We start from the raw sequence: 22,765 nt of genomic DNA, 5'->3' as shown, positions 1-22,765 counted from the left end.
GGATTCCGGAACAGTAACTTACCTTACAATCACTTCCTTCCCAAATTTAATTTAATAAAGTAATTATAAATATAGTACAAACAGCTCATCACGCGTGGTAATCAAAATACTCAGCAAGGAATTATGGATTGGGTTGTTCCGAGCTTCTTAGATGGAGCAAATACAAGCGGCTATTAGTAAGGAATATTGCGATAGTTTTCAATTGACTACTGCAGAAAATGCGATATATTGCCAACAACACTTATGAGTAATTCTAATTTATTTTGGCAATCGTTATTTGTCCTCAAGAACACTCAAATTCGAAGTTGTGCCGTATGCTGTACGTTAAACATTGTTCTACTTATGCTGAGCTCTTCAATGGCACTTTTCCTGTTCGACGTTCCCTGGTAAATATTTTGTTTTCACTTTGTTATAGAGGAAGTTAACCTGCCTCTCACACAGAGGTCCCGCGTTCGATTCCCGGTCAAGTCAGGGATTTCTACGTGAATCTGAGGGCTGGTTCGAGGTCAACTCAGTCTGCGCGATTACTACTGAGAACTGGTACAATATCGGACTCCGTCTAGAAAGCCAAGAATAACGGTGGAGAGGAATCGTCGCGCTGACCACGCGCCAACTCGTAATCTTCAGGCCTTCGAACTCAGAAGCGATCGCTTAGTAGTCTAAGGCTCATCGGGGTTATAGCATCGTGAGGTTTGTTTGTATGTTTGATTGTCGGATGAGGGGTTATGAAAATGTTATCCTTTCTTATAAGATACCTTTATTTTTCGTCGTGTTTAGAATTGTTCTTTTAAGAAACCGAGTTTGTAGTCTAACATGCCCCCCCCCCCCCGAGCGCGTTGGCCGTGAGGTAATGAGCGTGCTGCTGTGAGCTTGCATTCAGAGAGTAGTGGGTTCGAATCACACTGTCGGTAACCCTGAAAATGGGTTACCGTGGTTTCCCATTTTCACACCAGGCAAAATGCAGGCAGGAGCTGTACCTTAATTAAGGTCACGGAGGCTTCCTTTCCACTCCTAGCCTTTTCCTATCCCATCGTCGCCATAAGACCTATCTGTGTCGGTGCGACGTAAATCAACTTGTTCGTACATGCCTATTGTTCGAAGCGAAGGGACGTCCAGGTGTACATGGAATTCGGACCACAGATACGTGACTTTTTAAATCCCAAAATCCCAAGTGTATTTGCAGCCTCCATGTTTCGAAGCCAGCGACGATATTCCATGGTTATCACATCCCTGTCCTTCTTCACCGTTGGAGCAAAGCCTCATCACAGGCGTGATCATGCTAAGACACGTTGCATGAAAGAACTGATTTAAATTTGTAAAAAGTCTGCAGTATGATTCCAGGCTCGTGTCACTCGAGGAGGTAATTACTGTACAATGGTATCCAACTTCAAACCCTATAGTTTCTCTCCCAAATCTAGGCCCAAATAATCGCAGTGAAACATATTACTATGTCTGCCCGGCTCTTAGGCTGAATGGTCAGTGTCCAGATCTTCGGTTCAGAGGATCATGGGTTCGAGTCCCAGCCGGGTTAGAATTACTTTTGCCGGGCTGAGTGGCTCAGACCGTTGAGGCGCTGGCCTTCTGGCCCCAACTTAGCAGGTTCAATCCTGGTTCAGTCCGCTGGTATTTGAAGGTGCTCAAATACGTCAGCCTCGTGTCGGTAGATTTACTGGCACTAAAGAACTCTTGCGGGACTAAATTCCTGTACCTCGGCGTCTCCGAAAACAGTGAAAAGTAGTTAGTGGGAAGTAAAAAAACAATAACATTATTAAGAATTATTTGATTAATTTCTCGTACTTTGGGACTGTGTGTTTGCCCAAATTTACCTCTCTTCATATATACACAACACAACACAACACAACACCAACCACCATAGAGAGACCCAATAGTGAATAGGTATATCCTCCACCGCGCACTCGTACTTTTCTCCGCACCGAGCTCGATAGCTGCAGTCGCTTAAGTGCGGCCAGTATTCAGTAATCGGGAGATAGTGGGTTCGAGCCGCACTGTCGGCAGCCCCGAATATGGTTTTCCGTGGTTTCCCATTTTCACACTAGGCAAATGCCGGGGCTGTACCTTAATTAAGGCCACGGCCGCTTCCTTCCACTTCCCAGGCCTTTCCTCTTCCATCGTCGCCATAAGACATATCTGTGTAGATGCGACGTAAAACAAACAGCAAAACATTTTCTCCGCTACACGGAACAGCATAGGCATAGAATCATGGACATGTTTTAGGGCTTTGAAGAAGAGAGAGCGAGCAGTTTCCTTAGCTGTTACACTCTTAGTAGCCTCTTGCAACATGCATGGGGTGCAGATAAATGCATCCTTTGACACCACCCACATGGGAGACACAAAGTTCCGATAAATCGAAAAAAAAATAAAAATGAGCGTGTCCGTAAAGGAATGGAACGGCTCATGAATTGTGAGAAAATTAAATAATGAATAATGAAAACCCACAGCCTGTTTCCAGTCAGTGACCGGGTCACGAAAGGAATGAAGCCCCCATCTAGCGGGGAGGATAGGAATTGTGCCGGCTGCCGAAGGTTGTCGTACTCCTCTGGGGCAGTGATTAATGACTGACAGATGAAATGAAATGATACTGGAGTGTGTTGCTGGAGACGGTTCTAGGACATTTCGTACCACGGACATTTCGTACCACTGGACATTTCGTACCACTTGACAGACTGATTACCTGCGAAGTGTCAGCTAATGACTTTAAAATATTTAGGAGAGGACATTTCGTACCACTTGAGAGAGTGAGAAGTATTGCGATGTAAAAACGGTATCCTAATGAAAATATTCATTTGTATATCCATTGTCCACTACTGGCACAGAAACCTCCGCACGGTGTGACTACTACTGATGTTAACCTTCCGTCGGGCGCAACTGATCTGATTGGCACACGTGTTAATTCTTATCTCGTATTCGTCATTCGCGGGGCCTAGCTACTTCCACCTTTAAGTAATTTCCTGTTTCCTCGCGACCTTCAAGCCCATATCGGCCAGTTCATCAAAATATTTTATTTTACTTACTTCATAATGAAACAATGCAGTAGTTTAATATTCACAATAATAGTAATATTATCCATCCTTATGCTCACCGGGCACATTGCGCCCGAACACGATGTAGGCTGGTGTGAAAATGGGAAACCACAGAAATCCATCTTCAGGGCTGCCGACAGTGGGATTCGAACCCACTATCTCCCGGATGCAAGCTCACAGCCGCGCGCTCCTGGATGTATATTTCTATGTATTGTTTTGTTGAGGATTTCTTCAAAAAATCGACTTTCTAATAATAACATTTACGTAAACATAAGTGATAAGTATAGTTTAAAAGGCAATTATTAAAATTATATAGACGTTTTCTTCAGCAAATGTTGTAAATTAGTTTTGTTTCTGATTTCTAAAGTGTGCCTGACACGCTCATTACGTCCGCTGGCGTGGATATGGAATTACAATTTGACATCAAGTGGTACGGACTGTCCGGGCGCAAATATTTGGAGATTACGGGAAAACCGTTGGCAGGTAGATAACGACCTAGGTGGTACGAAATGTCCTCAAAAATCAAGTGGTACGGAATGTCCGTGGTACGAAATGTCCGGACACCGCTGGAGACAGGGAAAACCGTAGTACCCTGAGATAAACCTGTCCCGCCTCCGCTTTGTCCAGCACAAATCCCACATGGAGTGACGGGATTTGAACCACGGGACCCAGCGGTGAGAGGCCGGCGCGCTGCTGCCTGAGCCACGGAGGCTTAATAATAATAATAATAATAATAATAATAATAATAATAATAATAATAATAATAATAATAATCTTTCTCAAACTCTCAGATACAGGAAGAAAGCGGTCGCTACAGACCTAGAATACACTATTTGCTATGGTTACAATGTTGTCGAGAGATTGGCGACGCTCATTCCAAATATCTCCCCAGCCCAAACATGTTATAAGGCCAAGTCTACAGTTCGCACCCGCGACCCCAACAAGGAATAGCGATAGATGATGCAGGGATACAGTATACCATCTCCCGCACAAGAATCAGGTTTATGTCGAGATCTTAATAAAGAATCTTCAGCAACAGAGTGGAGTGCATACAGGAATAAGTCTGGGCGAAATAAAAGATGGCTGGGAATGTATCACTCTACTGGACTGAAGTGAAAATGAAGCCATTATTAGATACTGTTATGCACGTCAGCTTTCAGTCTGCAAGCCTCTGCGAATTAAGAGAGCACTTGCAAAATTCCTCCAATTGAAACCAGATATGTGGCCAGACCACTTAAATGATTAAAAGTATAATCAATGTTTACTTCTCTTATGCCTCATGGGCGAGTCCTTTGTTATCCTAGGTAATCAATTCTTCTCCATTCGCTTTACATAATTCCATTACCGAAGGCAGATCAGACCTACAGTACATTCACCCAATTCATTCCCACAGCAGTCCATCTTGCTTTCACGTCCCCTATTTCCAGTTCATGAATAAGATCCCATCTGTCCACCCAGCGTTCACTTACGTACAGCAAAGTCAGACAAAATAGACCGACAGAAGGATGATTTCGTCAGAGAGCTGACTTCCTTTTTACAAAATACCACTGATGACAAGTGCGAGCTCATTGCATTAGCCGCGATTAATATTTGCGTAATAAATATAAGATGTATTATCGTTGTTAGTGACAAACCCGTGTGTGTAAATGTAACACACCGTTTCTTATTTCACAAGAAAGATAAAGTGCTGTTTCCCTCGATTTCTCTTATGCGAGACTCAGTCATGTACAACAGAACTAGACGAGGCCGTGTAGACGAACGGGAGCAGGAACACATTTTATTCATTTCCAGTTTCTACTGGTTCGTCTTTTATTTTACAGTAAAAGGTTTCATTTCATACTTTTCAGGAAATTAGATTTATAGTGTATTTAAACCATCTAGAGAAGAGGGAAACGTCTTATTTTGTCTGATATCAGCACACAGAGTTATATCTGAGACATTTAATATCAGTATCATCAATAAATCTACTCTCCTGTTATCACTGAAATGCAGTTCAATAAAGACATAATATAATCAAGTATATCATATCATAGCCTACCACAGTGCTTACGTGTAAGACATGGCCAAACTACACAACTGCTTAAGACATAAATAAATAAATAAATAAATAAATAAATAAATAGTTGTACTCACCTCTGACTTTCCCTTTGACACGCAGTTCGCCACATCACTGGGCTCGAGACTCATGGAGTCCCGCTGAAACAAGAGGTAAGATGCATAATTAGCAAAAGTCGATATAATGAGATAAAGTGACAACTAGGGCATTACTAATCATGGCGATTATTCCTAATTTATGGAGAGGCGCAACAATGACGACAGCAACAACAAACAATATGTAAAAAAAAAAAGAAAAATAACACTTCCATAGTGATAATATTCTCAATCAGCCAGTATAAGCATATATATAAACGACGAAGTAAGTTGGGCATATGTTACGAGTCTTATACCTGTATGCTTGTATGCCAGAAATGGTGGGTTCGAACCCCCCTGTCAGCAGTCCGCAAGATAAGCCAGTTTTGCACAGATACACATTTTAACAACATGTAAATACCAGAGTTGTACAGTGTCGCACTTGAGCTTTATTAACTGCTATTCATAAAACATTAACCTCAAATTAATGACACCAGGGACGAATGTTAAAAATATATCAATACTGTAATAATAATAATAATAATAATAATAATAATAATAATAATAATAATAATAATCAGTGTTCTCCCTAGGACCATTTTAATGGGCGCACCAACCAGCCGATTTACAGACCGCCCGGCTAATATAACCTAGATATGTGCTAGTTACATGACATTAATATATATTTGAATCATTCCGTGCTTCAAATTAAATATAAGTGCTGTAAAACTGTTTATATAAAGGATAAATCTTCATTATTGTTAGCATTATTGCATCAATTACTTCATAGTTTAAATGTTCAGCTTGATTATAAAGTAGTGTCGTGCCCCGGTGTTTGATTATGAACGAGCAGTAGAACACTAAAATAATTTACCTGTCTGATATTATTGTTAATGCCCTCTGTGGATCAGTGGTAGTGATACCGGGTTCGAACCCGGCAGAAGTCGTTGGATTTTAGAAGGGCAACACTCCATGTCGTACGATGTCAGCATGTAAAAGATATCTGGTGACATATTTGGTATTTCCCCAATAAAGTACACTAAAATTCAGCCTTAGACGTCCAAGAGAGATTCGGTTTACTCTGCCATCTAGTAGGCCTAGAGTAAAACGGTACGTCGAAATTGACGAACAGGCAGCCATATGGCATGGAATTAAGCTGTTTGGACGCAGTAGATGAGGCCTTATTATTATTATTATTATTATTATTATTATTATTATTATTATTATTATTATTATTATTATTAATGTCCTGGGGGAGACGAATGTTTTTTCTTATACATTTTTTACGTAGTATTCCCCGCCCGGCTACTCATTCTTGCCACCCGGCTGACGAAAATTTCTGGGGAGAACACTGATAATAATAATAATAATAATAATAATAATAATAATAATAATAATAATAATAATAATAATAATAATAATAATAATAATGTGCTTTTATCGTTCCTTCTACTACTACTACTGGTTTTTATGACGCCGTGATGCCATAATCGTGGCCTAGAACAGTACTCATTAGCCTGTTACGAAATTGTTTAAGAAAATGCTCTGAGGCAGTATTCGAACTCATGATCTCGAGTACAAAGTGTGCCATGTGTAAACCAACAAACAATCGTAATTAATACCGAGTTATTTTACAGCCTATGTCTGAAAATTATGCACATGCTTACAGGAAATTGCGTGATCTGATAACCAAAATGCGCTAATGAACAGTAGCTGTCCAGTCGATTCGTCCAGGGAAAGTATTTCAAAGAAAATGTCTTGGAGTTGTTTTCAGAGGAACAAATACTGTACTTAAAATCACGATCATATCTATACATGAGGTTTTTAAATGTAAAAATATTACAATTTAGCATAATATAAAAGGACTGATTTGGAAAATATTTTAACTTATCAAACGAATTCTGTCGAAAGACGTATAGGTATAGGATATGAGATGTATACTATTTACAATGAACTCCAGTCCTGAGAGGGGAGGACAGGTGCGCAAGAAAGCATTCCACAAAATGCGAGACAAGTCGAACGAGAATCGTGACTTGCCCTGTCCGCTGTGAGTGATGGAAGGAGCGGCCATGTTAATGAGGGTGTCTATTACTGATTGGTGGACGTCGCAGTAATTGTGCAACTCGGATTACTCCGCAGAGGATACTAGTAATGGGCTATTGGAAATGCACCCTTCCTGGTATCGATTGGAACATACGGAGGCTCCGAAAAGACTCTAGGTGTTATTTTTCAAACAAATATTCCCAGGCAGTCGATAAATTTGAAGGACATGAATTTCAAATACATTAAGTCAACATCAACACATGAATCCTTTTTTTTTTTCAAATAATTAAACAGTAGTTTTTCTTTTGCTAGTTGCTTTACGTCGCACCGACACAGTTAGGTCTTATGGCGACGATGGGACAGGGAAGTGCTAGGAGTGGGAAGAAAGCGGCCGTGGCCTTAATTAAGGTACAGCCTCAGCATTTGCCTGGTGTGAATATGGGAAACCACGGAAAACCATTTTCAGAGCTGCCGACAGTGGGGTTCGAACCTACTATCTCCCGAATACTGGATACTGGCCGCACTTAAGCGACTGCAGCTATCGAGCTCGGTTTAAACAGTAGTAGATGAAAATGAAATCCACAGCCTGTTTCCAGTCATTCGACCGAGTCAGGAATGGAATGAATGAAGCCCCATCTAGCGGCGAGGATGGAAATTGTGCCGGCTGCCGAAGCCTGTCGCACTCCTCTGGAGCAATGATTAATAAATGACAGACGAAAATCTGAAATTCATACCCCCCCCCCCCCCCGAACCAGCGGTGAACACGTGGTACGCAATGTTGGTGGCTACGTCGAAAGCATGTAAAACCTAGGACCTTAGCATGTGTATGATATGTATCTAGAAAGTAGATAGGCTACTTGCTGCTACTAAGAAATCAACGTGCGTACCCTTTAACTTGAAGACTGGTTGAACTCGATCGTCTGTTTATTAATATTGTTTTCTAACACAGTTCATTCCACTAGTAACATGTATTTACCTCAAGACTTTTAAAAAAACTCAAACTGGCGTTTGAAGGTGGTACTGGAATACGGCAGTCTCGAGTCAACAGATTTGACAGCATGTAAAATAACACATTTGGTAATACATTTCGGCACCTCTGCGTCTCTGAAAATCATAAGGCAATTAACGGGACGTAAAAACTAACAACATTATTATTTTAAAAGACGAAGAATACAAAGACCTGACCAAGAGAGGTCGATTAGGGAATATGAAACCGAGAGCCCCGCACAAGTCAAATCAAAATCACTACTTGCAAATGAAGTGTCCAACTCGGTGACAAATGGTACACTATGGTGCATTAATACCAAGCACTAAATATTAAATTTTAAAACGAAGACATTTTCCTAGAATATAGAATAATACAATTTACACGAACAATTGTGTTCTATTAAACACACAGCTCATCCTTAATAAATTTATATTGTTTAAAAATTCTACTTATAATATCTACTGTACTTAAAAACATAGTCAATTCGTATACAGATGTGGAATTACTTTGAATAATAATATACAGTACATACAACGGCTATAGAATTAAAATTTACATTGCATTTATTTATTTAATTTTTTATCAATTTTGGAACCTAAGTAGCATAACGACCTGCTGTGTCTTAACCAGAAACCCTTTTGCCACCGCTTTTCAGAGGTCCCGAAGGGCCTTAACAGCTACTGCAGCGGTCCCAGCGCCCTCGAAGTCCCCACTGTACTTCACCCCCTACAGACAGTCCCCTACTTTGGCTGTCCATTCTCCATAGACCAGGGGATGGAATTAACTTATTCACAACAATTTTTTATTTACAATAACCTGCACTGGTCGAATGCCCTCTAACATTTCTTTTCTCTGTTGCTGTTCATTCTTTTCTTGAATATCTGTACAGATTTTGGAAAAGTATCAAACACTACCCTGGTAAACTGTTCCACTCCTTCACGCCCTTCCGAATGAATGAAAATTTACCCCAATCGCTTCTGCTAAAATCCCTTATAATTTTATACTTGTGGTCAGTCCTGCCGATATAATTATTTTCCAACTGAAGCCTCTCACAGATTTCTCCCCATGCTTCCTCTCCTGTATAGGCTCTATATAATCCTATAAGTCTAGTTTTCTCCCTTCTCTTACTTAAAGTTCCGCACCCAAGTTTTTCTAACATTTCTGATTCACTACTTTTTCTCCTGAAATCCCCTGTTAAAAATCTTGCTGCTTTCCTCTGCAAGCCATCTTTCTTTTATTAGGTATTCCTGGTGAGGATCCCAAACACTGTTTGCATATTCCAATAATGGACGAACCATACTTAAATAACGTTCTCTTTTAATTCTTTGTTGCATCCTTAAGTAGCCTCTTTATGACATGTAACGATCTGTATGCTTTCCCAACAATGTCATCAACATGACCCTTCCAGTTCAAATTACTTTTAAATCTCACACCTAAGTATTTGCACTTACCATGTTTTGGGATAATTACCACATCCAAAGTATATTTAAAGTCAGTTTTAAAGCTCCTGTTTGTAAATCTTGTAACAATTGATTTGCCTCTATTAACCTTCATATTATTCTCTTCAACCCATTGAGGATACTGTCAAGGTCCCTTAGTAATTTTGAACAATCCTGAATGTTATTTATTTCCCTATAAACAATTATGTCATCTGCATACAATTTTATTTTTTACGTTACTTTGTTCCCCAAAAAGGGGCTGCCTGGCCGAGGCCGTAAAGGCTATGTTCACCCGGAAAGACGTGGGTTCAAATATCTGTCAGGAAGCCGTAAAATGTAGAAACGAGATTTCCACTTCCGGAGGTGCACATGGCCCTGAGGTTCACTCAGCCTACACCAAAAATGAGTACGAGGTTAATTCCTGGGGGCAAAGGCGGCCGTGCGCAGAGCTAACAACTCTACCCCTTCAACTGCCGAGGTTACGGATAGTGGAAGCCTTTACCTTCCACCCCTCCAAGGGCCTTCATGGCCTGTACGGACTTTGCTTTGCTTTGTTCCCTAAATCGTTTGGGTATATTAAGAAAAGTAATGGACCGATTATACTACCTGGTGCAATTAATTCCCTTCCAAACTTTCTCTTCCTATGATAAATTACTTCAACTTCGACTTTCTGAAACTTTGAATTTAGAATTGCTCTTACCCAACGTATAACCCTTATGTCCAATCCTATTCCCTCCGATTCCTTTAATAATATTCCATGTTCCACTCTGTCAAAGGCTTTGGAAAGGTCTATGGCTAAGCAATCTAACTGGCCTCCTGAATCCAACCGATCTGATGAGTCCTGCTGAAATCCCACCAGTTGTGCCTCACAAGAAAATTTCTTTCTAAATCCATACTGGCTCCTCATGAACCAATTTTTATCATCACATACCCCTCTAATGTACTTTGCTATTAAACTCTCCAGTATTTTACAAACTACACTGGTCAGGCTGATTGGTGTATAGGTCTCAGGTTTCCTTTTATCACCCTTTCCTTTATAAATTGGTATTATTTTAGATTCCTTCCATTCCTTTGGTATTGCACTATTATTTATGACATAGTCAAAGATAAATTTTAAAAAAGGCGCTATATACCACCCCACTATCTTTAATACCTCCCCAGTAATTTGATCACTCTCTGGTGCTTTTCCTTACAGAAGCAGTTGGATTTCTCTGAAAATATCCTCATTTGTGAATGAGAAGCTTATTGTTTCCTTATGTGTCTCTCCGTCTCTATCTTCTGTTTCGGTTTCCAACTCCTGACAATCTTCTACTGAATCTTTGAATTCCCTACTATATAGATTTGCTTTCTCAATACCTGTTAGTGGTCAGCCCCCCCCCCCCCTCCTTCTCTCACCATTGTGGGAATTTGGATTCGTTTTCTTTGATTCCTAATGTATGAATACAGCTTTTTTCCATGTCCCTTTGTGGCCATTACCCTCATGAAGTATGCCATGCATACTTTTGCTTCCTTTTTCACTCTATTAATTTCACTCATAAGCTGTTTTCGAGTTTCTCTACTCTCACTACCATCTTTCATTTTCCTGTTTACTATTCTACATTTCCTTTTTAATTTTCTTATTTCCCTTGTGTAATTAACAGGTTCTGAGATCATTTTCACCCTTCTTAACAGGTACAAATCTATTTTCTCCTTCCCTAATTATTCCTTTAAATTCAGCCCAAAGTGTATCCACATCTCTCCCTTCAATTATCCAACAATTGAATTGTGATATAGGGTACGTCCCGAATTCATCAACTTTAGTTTTTCTGTACAGTTTCTTGACTTGTGTGACCCTCTTATAAAGCCTTTTTGGTACCAGTCCTAATCCATTATTACAGCCTTATGGTCACCTATTACTTCAATTGCCTCAGTTTTATCAACAATTTCCCATTGTTTAACCATGAATACATGTAGCAAGTTATTGAGACGAGTTGGTTCTTGTACTACTTGTGTAAATCCTCCCTCCCAAATTAACTTATTTACCAGTTTCTCTTCATGGGCTTCACTTGCAGCTCCATTCCATTCAACTTCAGGCATGTTTAGATCTCCTCATTATTATTGTTTTTATTAGTATAATTTAATATTTTCTCAAATATTTCCATGTCTCTTTCCTCTCTCCCAGGCCTACATGTTCCTATAATTTCCACCTCCTCCATATTATCACAAACCAATTTAAATTTTATACAAGGGAAATAAGAAAATTAAAAAGAAAATGTAGAATAGTAAATAGGAAAATCGAAGAGGGTAGGGAGAGTAGAGAAACTAGAAAGCAGCTAATGAGGGAAGTTAATAGAGTGAAAAAGACAGTGGAAACAATGCCACATTCGGTATTAGTCCCGTGGTGACCTCCCACAATACCAAAGTCAGAGCTCTTGGATGGAGAGTGTACAGACAGACAGTTTTCAAACAGGCCTAGCTTTGATTAAGACGTCAAGAGCGCTTATATAAAGAAACAGAAATCACGTATAGTTGAAGGGTAGATTAAACGACACAGAAACTGGAATGAAAGGTACTGGATTCATTAACTCACCAGTATTCTCAAGAGGTGTCAGTTTTATCAGACTCGAAGACATCGTCTAATGGAGTTATGTGTAGACTACTAATGAATGTTCCACAGTCAATATTAACTCCATCATATCATATTCTCATATTTGTTCTCAAGCAATTAAGAGTGCGTTTCGCTTCAAATTTTGATGCATAAAGTAGACACTGCAAATAACATATAATTACATGGAATAATTGTGTGTCAACAAATAAAGCACATTAAGCTCCGTTATCGACCCAGACTACGGAAGTTTGGTACGCACATAAATAGTAATATCAGACATGAAGGGCAGCGCGCCGGAGCAGTGTATTCTGATTGTCCCGCCTTTAAATACCGATGATCCCGTACGGTATAATAATAATAATAATAATAATAATAATAATAATAATAATAATAATAATAATAATAATAATAATATCAATTGTATGGTCTCAGCGTCCGGTCTCAGCCTGTCAGTCGGCGGCCCCGGGCTCGATTCCCGGCCGGGTCAGGGTTTTTAATTGTAATGATTAATATCCCTGGCTTGGGGACTGGGTGTCTGTGAGGTCCTTAATGTTCCTTTCCTCACACACAACATTCCACACTACCGCCATTCCAATAACACGCAGGTTCATACAATATGGTGCCAGTAGGGGCAAAAGATCCACATGGGTCGAACAAATAACATTTAAATACATAAAATAATTTTTAAAAATGGTTCCAGATACCAATTAATTTGACGCCATATAGGCTGTCTGCGAGTCAATTTCGATGTTTCATTTTATGCTGCCATGTGGTAGAGGAACGGGCCTGCGTTGGGCGAACAATGGCTACCTGTCACCGGGGCCGCCGAGTACAGGTTGAGACCGGACTAGCTGAGACCATACAATTGATATTATTATTATTATTATTATTATTGTTATTATTATTATTATTATTATTATTATTATTATTATTATCATTATCAAATGTATCATCCGATTTCTTCCAAATGCCAATATCGAACGACACTGAGTACCGAATGTCTTTCTTCCACCCTTAACACATTTTTTTAAACGAGACTACTTGTGCCGAGATTGAAGCCGCGAACTTTGCGATCCGGAGAGAGAACTAAATCGATCTGTTGGAAAAGGCCACATCTCTATTTCTTTATCTATCTTTATTGAATGAATACACTGCAGTGAAGTCGATTACCCTGTGAAGAGGCCATTTCTATATCGCTTCTGTACCGCTCAAATGTGTAGCAGCCAGATCACAGTTAAATGGAAACGCCTCGTCTCCGGAGGCAAGACCCCATGGCTCTGTGCTAGTGGTTTCTCCAGTTACAACCATGCGGCACCAACTGTATGTTACAGGAGGTTGTGCACTACCCATTTGAACTGTATTATTTTATTTCATAGAAAGTGTTTCAAGTTAAATAAATAAATTAATTAAATAAATAAATAAATAAATAAATAAATAAATAAAATAATTAAATATATTATCATTATAGACTGTTATGCCTTTCAACGTTCAGTCTGCAAGCCTCTGTGAATTTACTAAACGTCGCCACAATCCTCTGTCTGCGACTAGTGCTATGGCCTCATTTACTTCTATATCTCTTATCTTTACATAGTTAGAAACTGAGTCTAACCATCGTCGTCTTGGTCTGCATCTACTTCTCTTACCCTCCATAACAGAGTACATTATTCTCGTAGGTAACCTATCCAACTCCATTCGCCTCACATGACCCCACCACCGAAGCCGGTTTATGCGTACAGCTTCATCCATCGAGTCATTCCTAAATTAGCCTTTATCTGCTCATTCCCAGTACCCTCCTGCCATTGTTCCCTACTGTTTGTACGAGCAATCATTCTCGCTACTTTATGTCTGTTACTTCTGAATAACATATCCTGAGTCCACCTAGCCTTCGCTCCCGTAAAGCAATATTGGTCTGAAAATAGACCGATGTAAAGTAGTTTCGGCTGGGAGCTGACTTCCTTCTTACAGAATACTGTTGATCGCAACTGCAAGCTCACTGCATTAGCTTTACCACACCTTGATTCAATCTCACTATTATTATTATTATTATTATTATTATTATTATTATTATTATTATTATTATTATTATTATTATTATTATTATTGTCCGACTCGTTGGCTGAATGGTCAGCGTACTGGCCTTCGGTTCTGAGGGTCCCGGGTTCGATTCCCGGCCGGGTCGGGGATTTTAATCGCTTGTGATTAATTCTTCTGGCTCGGGGGCTGGGTGTATATGTCCGTCCCAACACTCTTCTCATCATATTCAGACAACATACTACACTACCAACCACCACAGAAACACGCAACAGCGATTACATCCCTCCATACAGGGTTGGCGTTAGGAAGGGCATCCGGCCGTAAAACAGGGCCAAATCCACATGTGCGACGCTGGTGTGGGAAAAATCGGTAGAAAAAGAAGAAAGAAGAAGAAGAATATTATTATTATTATTATTATTATTATTATTATTATTATTATTATTATTATTATTATTATTATTACTATTATTATTATCATCTGCTACTTGCTTAACGTCACACTAACATATCGACGGAAGGATGGGGAAGGGCTGGCTAGGATTGGCAAGGTAGTGGCCGTGGCCTTAATTAAAGTACAGCACCAGCATTTGCCTGGTGTGGAAATGAGAAACAACTTAAAAACATCTTCAGGTCTGCCGACGGCGGGGTTCGAACCCATTATCTCCCAAATGCAAGCTCACAGCAGCGCGACCCTGACTGCACGGCCAACTCTCTCGGCTATAGTTAATATAAAATGAGTGATAGCGACGATGATTCTGATTTCGATAAAAGACGAAGAACGTGAGAGGTAAAAAGCGAAATAGGCCCTAATAAAGAAAACCAAAATACAATTAAGAACTCACGTATAGCATGTTGGTAAATACGTTTCAGAACGATAAACTGGATCACCATGCACGCAAGTAGTAACTTTTAAAAATAAACATGAATTATTAAAAGCATACGACAAGCTAATTGTAATAGATTCGTTTTATTTATAATATCGCATTATAATATGAATGTTTAGTTCCGGTAGGTACAAGTTATTTTTCAATTTTTTTTATATTTTCAAAATTCTTGGTGTTCCAAAAAGTGTTCGATCTACTGTCAGAAAATGACCATCTAACTATTTTGGAAAGGGTGAACTGTTTTGAATATAAGAAATCTCAGGACTCCTTCTTGTATAGATCGAAGCATAACACCCCAAAACAAAACAGTCGAACCATGAATTTCAAATATCATATTCAAGTGAGGAGCATAAAAATTAAAGTATATTAAAAAAATTCTAAATATACATTGTTCGTAGAATTAATAAGTTACTTATTAACCGACGACTGGTGCTAGTCCACTGATATGAGAAGAAAATCTACCGGTAGTCGACATAATGTGACACCTCGTTTTCCATGCTCCGTCATTGCTAATCATATTGAATCTTTTACAGTTCATGAAGTTCACTATTCATAAACTATAAAGAAAAATAAATTTGCCTGCAGATTTGGATAATAAATACATTACGACGTGGATGTGAAAAACAAATTCAATTAGAAGAATTTCCAACAGAACTATAATTTCAAGTTTGGACGTCCCCAAACTGACTCGGCCACAAACTTAAAATTACTCACCTGCATTACTCGTAGTATGCGAAAAGTGCAGCTGCTGCTGAGCTGAACTGATAGTTCATGAATGCAGAGCAAACAAATTCTACTGAAGGTAGAGGTAAATGAAAGAACTGTGGAAGAAAATTGCGACTGCGGTAGATTTTATGCAAAATTTGCTTTTACCCTACGTTCCTGCTCAGAATGTGTTTTATTATAGACACCTCTGGGTGTTTGAATTTTGTGTGTACAGCCTGAAGACTGGTAAAGCTAGCCTATATTTTTTCATACCTTGAAGCTGAGGTTCTTAAGTGACCGAATGAGGTCCACTCTTTCCTCGATATATACTTCAGCGAAAATATCCCTACTGGTGTAGATGAACTACATACCTTTTTTTACCCGATAGCTGTGGTGGCCAAAATAAAAACAAAACTGTTATTCCTTTCTTATTGGCCTCGACGTGATCTCACACTCTCTCTCTTTTTATTTTACATATTATTATTATTATTATTATTATTATTATTATTATTATTATTATTATTATTATTATTATTATTATTATTATTATTATTATTTCTTCTTCTTGCGTTCCGGCCTTCTAAGGACCACGTTACAATTTCAATTGTTCCTCCTTAGTTGTTCTTTCCTTTCCTTCCAGTATTCTTTCATTGTTTCACTGTGTTCCTTTTTCCTGTCTTCAGTCCACTTTGTGCCTGTTTACTTTTCCTTCCTCCCTTGGAATCCTTCCATTTGTAAGACTTTCTTTATAAAAATCTTTCTTTCCAAAAATTCTTCATGACTTCTTGAATCCAGGTGGTAGTTGATTTCTTTTCCCAAAGGTACTTGAAGATTCGTTTAGTTAGTCTATTGTCATCCATTCTGTAAATGTGTCCAAGAAATAGCAATCTCCTTTTTCTTATTGTTTCTGATATGTTTTCTACGTTCTGGTAAATTTCATTGTTACTTCTTAATTTCCAAAACTCTGCAATTCTTAGAGGACCTAATATTTTCCTTATAATTCTTCTTTCTAATATTTCTAATTTATCAAGCTTGTAGTTTATTATTATTATTATTATTATTATTATTATTATTATTATTATTATTATTATTATTATTATTATTAAACTATTTGAATTTCAGCGACATTACATCAAAGGTTCCAAATATATGCTGTTCTACTGAAAGTAATATAACCTACTTCAGGGCGCTAAATTAAAATAAAGTCTTTTGAGCACCGATTCCACCCGAAGGATTTGGCTACGCGGTACGGATCGAATAACTCCCAGAACTGACGCCCCTTAAAATTGTTTTAGGGTTTTTTTTCTATTTTCATAAACATGTACCTTATATAAGGTCACGGCCTCTACCCTCCCAGTTAAAGCAATTTCCATAATCGAAAATCGGGATATTAGAGCAAGGTTAAACTACAACCATAAAAAAAATCATCGATTCCATCGAAAACCTTCTGAAATGAACTCAGAGGCCCAGTCTCTGCACAACTGATATTTTGTCAGGTAGTAGCTGATTTAAGCTTTATTTGACACATGAAGTCTTGTCTTTCCTAACTCAAGCTCAAGAGAACTCTTGAAATTACACCGACTGACTTTGTCCTAAAATATGACGCGAATATATCTTTGTCACTTTCCCACTACGGACCATGTCCCAAGAATGACGACCTACGTGTAATTCTAGAAGAGCAATCCTAGTTGGCTTGCACACTCACGTGCCTGTTAGTAACAAGGAGAACTCAGAGGAGTAGTAAACAATACATCTTAGCCTCGTAACACAGCACAGTGCAATCATTGGAGGGCTATGCAGGGAGTACCTGCTCCCAGGAGAGGTACACCATATGATTTCCCCAAACGGTGGGGTTCCACTGTATTTATGGCGCTCTCTGAGAGCAGATTAATTTGCCCAAATGATGTGCTGGAGCTGTAATCATAAACAGAAAATATCTCCCTGCAGCTACAACCTTTTGAGTGGCTCTTATTTATATTCACATGATGACAGACCATAATGCTCTGTATAATCATTATCTATACTATACAATTTTTGACTCGAATAGAAAGAACCAAACTCACAAAACATATTTAATCATATAAATAAAATGTATTCCTAGTGATTTCCTCCAATAACAATACTCAGTCTTCTTTGATTGTTCTTTCAGCGCCAGAAAATGTTGGTTGTTGGTATTCTAGGATCCTAACAATCTCCTTCTCAGTTCTTAATTTCAGCGACCTAGCCTTTTTTCTAAGTTATGTCGAAATCATTTTACCTACATGAATAGTTATGTATGTCCAACTTTCTTATTAACTGAGGAGCATAGTCATATGCAAGGTATTCAGCTGATATGTTCATCTCGGGCGAAATCTGCAGGATGACAGTAAGTGATAAGATAATGACAACAATATTTCTTTTCTGTTTTAAATAAAACTACATTTATGAGCATTGAAAATTCTTTTCAAATTCATCAAGAACTTTTCGAGGGAACGGAATGTAGTAAAATTTACTTAATTTACCATTCGTGAGCTGTCCTGTTAAAATAAATCACGAGGCGGACGACCGAAACTATATACACTACATAAGTTAGTAATATCGATCTTTTGGCATATACATCTCTTCTTCATCCGTGTGACATCTAAGAGTTCGCTCTACTGTGCCCATAAGTAAAATATTATACTTTTATAAGTATGAAAGCCGCCTCTGTGGTGTAGTGGTTAGCGTGATTAGCTGCCACCCCCGGAGGCCCGGGTTCGATTCCCGGCTCTGCCACGAAATTTGAAAAGTGGTACGAGGGCTGGAACGGGGTCCACTCAGCCTCGGGAGGTCAACTGAGTAGAGGTGGGTTCGATTCCCACCTCAGCCATCCTGGAAGTGGTTTTCCGTGGTTTCCCACTTCTCCTCCAGGCGAATGCCGGGATGGTACCTAACTTAAGGCCACGGCCGCTTCCTTCCCTCTTCCTTGCCTATCCCTTCCAATCTTCCCATCCCTCCACATGGCCCCTGTTCAGCATAGCAGGTGAGGCCGCCTGGGCGAAGTACTGGTCATACTCCCCAGTTGTATCCCCCGACCAAGAGTCTGAAGCTCCAGGACACTGCCCTTGAGGCGGTAGAGGTGGGATCCCTCGCTAAGTCCGAGGGAAAAACCGAACCTGGAGGGTAAACAGATGATGATGATGATGATGAAGTATGAAACCTTAAATTTTTCTTGCGTAACTGATTTGAGGAAAAATTATTTGTGAATACTTCCAAAGGATAACTTACGAAATGATGAAGAGCAGTGTTTGTCAACAGGTCGTTATCCATACTTAATATGTGTAGCGTTGGCTGTTTACCTGATTATTATTATTATTATTATTATTATTATTATTATTATTATTATTATTATTATTATTATTATTATTATTATTATTACATTTTATTCATTTATGAAAGAATGTCTACAAATTGTAAATTAAGAACGTTTGAATAAATTCATTTCTCTCGACGGAGCGCTTGACGGTGTTTGAAAATAAGCATACAGAGAAGAACCTCGTTAAACCATCATCTTCGGCGCTGAGGGTTATGATCGGAACGCAAGAAAGGTCGGATTAGCAGAGCTGTAATAGTATTTACTGTAATGCTGTACGTACCAATAAAATTACAATAGGTACACGCAGTACAATCATAAATTGATATACCTTAAACACTTAAGAACCGGGCGAGTTGGCCATGCGGTTAGGGGCGCGCAGCTGTGAGCTTGCATCCGGGAGATAGTGAGTTCTAATCCCACTGTCAGCAGCATTGAAGATGGTTTTCCGTGGTTTCCCATTTTCACACCATTCAAATGCTGGGGGCTGTACCTTAATTAAGGCCACATCCGCTTCCTTCCCATTCCTAGACCTTTCCTATCCCATCGTCTATCTGCGTCGGTGCGACCCTAAGCAAATATTTAAAGAAAACACTTAAGAATGAAACACATCGGTAATGTTTGTCTATTTGACAGATGACAATCCAAATTTTGCTGCTATATCCCTCGATTTCCTCACACATAAAATGTCCATAAGTGTGGAATAAGAATTCTGTTCAATGCACAGAAGAGCTAAATCGAAAGCCTGCTTGGCGTCTGTATCGGATACTCGACCGTGAGGCTCGCAGTTATCATCGTCATCGTCATCATCATCATCATCATCATCATCATCATCATCACCACAGTCGTCGTCGTCTTCCATATCAGATAACAGCTGCGATCATCTGATCGTTGTCTAGCTCTTCTTCCGTAACACAGTCAACATCAGTTTCAGAAGGGTACTCATCAGCGTCGTTGGTTACAACATCAGCTTTCAAGATTTGCAAAACCTGGGCGATTTCTTTTGCATTTTCATCATTTTGATCTTCATTTTGAAAAATTTCAACTGTAATTATCGACCAAAATTTACGCCAGGATTGTTCAAGCGTTGCTTTCATTTCTTATCAAGAATCAGAGCAATTCTGTAAACAGTATCCTTTATATTAAAAGAGCTCATTTCCTCAAACAGATTGCTGTGCGTTCTCTAAAATGTATTGAGCATATTTCCGACGATATCTCCTCATAAAGTATTTAATTACCCCACGATCCTTGGGTTGGGAGAGAAGTTAGGTAAGGTGGATGAATTAGAGCTTTTATTGTCCCCTCCTAACACACACCTTTTTAGTTCCTGTGCAGACAGATACGACGGCACGCTAACCTATACTAAAAGGGCACGCACACAGAGTTGTTTTGCCTTCAAATGCTGTTCAACTGCAGGCATAAACTGCTTAGAGAACCGTGATTTTAAAAGGACGCTGTCAATTTTTAATGCCAATAATACGCTGGCAGGGATGACAAATTCATATTGTTACGTGCCGGCCCCGTGGTAGCTCCTTTCCATTCTTCCAGGAAGGAGCTGGTGACTCAGACGACCTGGAATCTCCCAGCCGGCCTGTGGGGTGGGACCGGCCTTTCCACGTATTGTTCTCGGCGGCCGGCTTACCTGCGAGTTCCTTGGAGATTCTGCGGGAATGTTCTGCCTGCAGTGACATCGTGAATTTTCTGGATCAAATCACGCGAGCTATAAAAAGAGAGGCAAGCAGCGGACAGTCAGTCAGAGTTGGACTCCGTGTGAGAGTCAGTGTTCGAGTGAGTGACAGTTGGGCTCCGAGGTGGAGCCAGTGTGACACTCAGTGAGTTGGGGTTCGGTGGCTGGGCTGAAGGCGACAGAGGTGTTGGCTGTAGCTAGTGTCCCATCGAGGTTTTAACCAGGAGTTGTGATGTCGGAGAGACCATTGAGTGTGTAACTGGAGGCGACAGAACGAAAGACTGTACTGTGTGATCCTGTGGACTGAGGATCGCCGTGAGCCAGCGAGGAAACGCGCTATCGTGAGTGCGAGGATAAATGCACCTCTGTTAATGTTCGCTGTTGTGAGTATCGTCCTGCTGTTGAATACTGTTGAGTTGTATAGTTGTTCACTGCATGGGACTGTGTGAAATGTGGAGTCGAACCAACGAACAGTCGTCGTGTGTTGTATAACCAGTGTTGGATTCCAGCTGTCTACGAACATTAATTCATTCATTCGCCCATTGTTCAATTATGAGAGGTACTATGTAGATCTCGCCAGTCGAAAAGTATTTTTAGTAACTTGGCCACAATGGACAAAATCTTGTGAATGGCATAACAAGTGAAGTGTCATTTATCTGTAGAGATATATGCCAGGATATGAACTGTTATAATAAGATTCACAATGAGGTGAATTTTCATTTTAAAGCCCCACAATCAAACGAAACGCGGATGTCTTGGTGAGAAGTCAGAAACGATATCACCCAGCTACTATGATTACGAACAGCATTACCGTTTCCGTTACTGTACAATTAACCCCTATAGGCTTTAGAAAATGGTAATTAAGTAACTAAAGCAGAATGATTTCCTTTTATTTTCCACTTAAGCACACTCATTGCCCCCAAAATCTCTTATCCAAGACGGAACTGCTGTTTTCAAACGAAATGTTATTAGTATGATGGTTCGCATTAGTCACGTACCCCTTAGCATCTCATCGGACCATCTTGTGCCTACCTGAATGCGCTGAAACTGTATACTATCCTGCGGTATAATTAATACAGTTATCCAACAATTGACATAAAGAAACCTGATGTCAAAAATATTCAACAGGCGACAAATCAAGAGACCGAATAAGCCTAGGCAGTGTTTACAAATAACGCTAACACGCGTGATTAAAACCGGGCTCCGTGCAGGCGAGCAAAAAATTGCTCCTGGGCTCGCATATTTATTCAAAGTAGCAGCCAATAAGCCTCCTAATACTACTAGAGACGAACGACGAACATAGACGAACTCTAAAGAATTGTGAGGCTGGGATTGTAGCACTCGCCTGAGGTCTTCCAGGCTCTAACATAGTGGTCATCCTTCAGCAAAAAATGTCTGACTAGTTTCAAAAGACAATAAGCCTGTCTGAAAAACTAGGTCGTAACTGAAAAATGACTGAAGCACTAATGCATACCTTCCATCAGTGTAGCTATTTAGCAACTTCCGCAACTTCCGAATGTTCTCTCTGACAAGGTTTGCAAATTTTTATATCAATCAGCAACCTAGCGAAGACGGTAGGGGTGTATACTTGGTTAACCCAGAAGGGGATGGCAGTACTCACCTGTAGTTCTGCATGAATTGTTCCTACAGACAATACGTTATCAGTCAGCAGCAAACAACGATACTCACTGCTGACACCAATGCAAGTGAAGACAATCCTGAGACGTAGAAGTCACCGAAACAGGTAATTTGCCCGTTCTTTGCTCCTGGCAATGATTCTGTTATAGATGAGGTGCTCCACTGAAGCTGCTATATGGCTCCGGATAGTTGACAAGGAAGCTGCTAGATATGACCATCACCGGGCGAGTTGGCCGTGTGCGTAGAGGCGCGCGGCTG

The 22,765-nt window shown here is 39.7% G+C and overlaps 1 protein-coding gene across 1 annotated transcript in view; it reads right to left on the bottom strand.

Moving 5' to 3' along the window:
* Positions 1 to 22,765, bottom strand: part of Sema2a (Semaphorin 2a) — a 489,426-nt gene that overhangs the window by 209,284 nt on the left and 257,377 nt on the right. Inside the window, exon 3 of the mRNA XM_067153247.2 lies at positions 5,175 to 5,237. Coding sequence (XP_067009348.1) covers positions 5,175 to 5,237 — 63 coding nt within the window. The remainder of the gene's footprint in view (positions 1 to 5,174; positions 5,238 to 22,765) is intronic.

This window comes from Anabrus simplex, chromosome 1 (genome assembly GCF_040414725.1).
Source record: "Anabrus simplex isolate iqAnaSimp1 chromosome 1, ASM4041472v1, whole genome shotgun sequence".
Classification (NCBI taxonomy): domain Eukaryota; kingdom Metazoa; phylum Arthropoda; class Insecta; order Orthoptera; family Tettigoniidae; genus Anabrus; species Anabrus simplex.
This window is presented reverse-complemented; position numbering and strand designations above follow the sequence as displayed.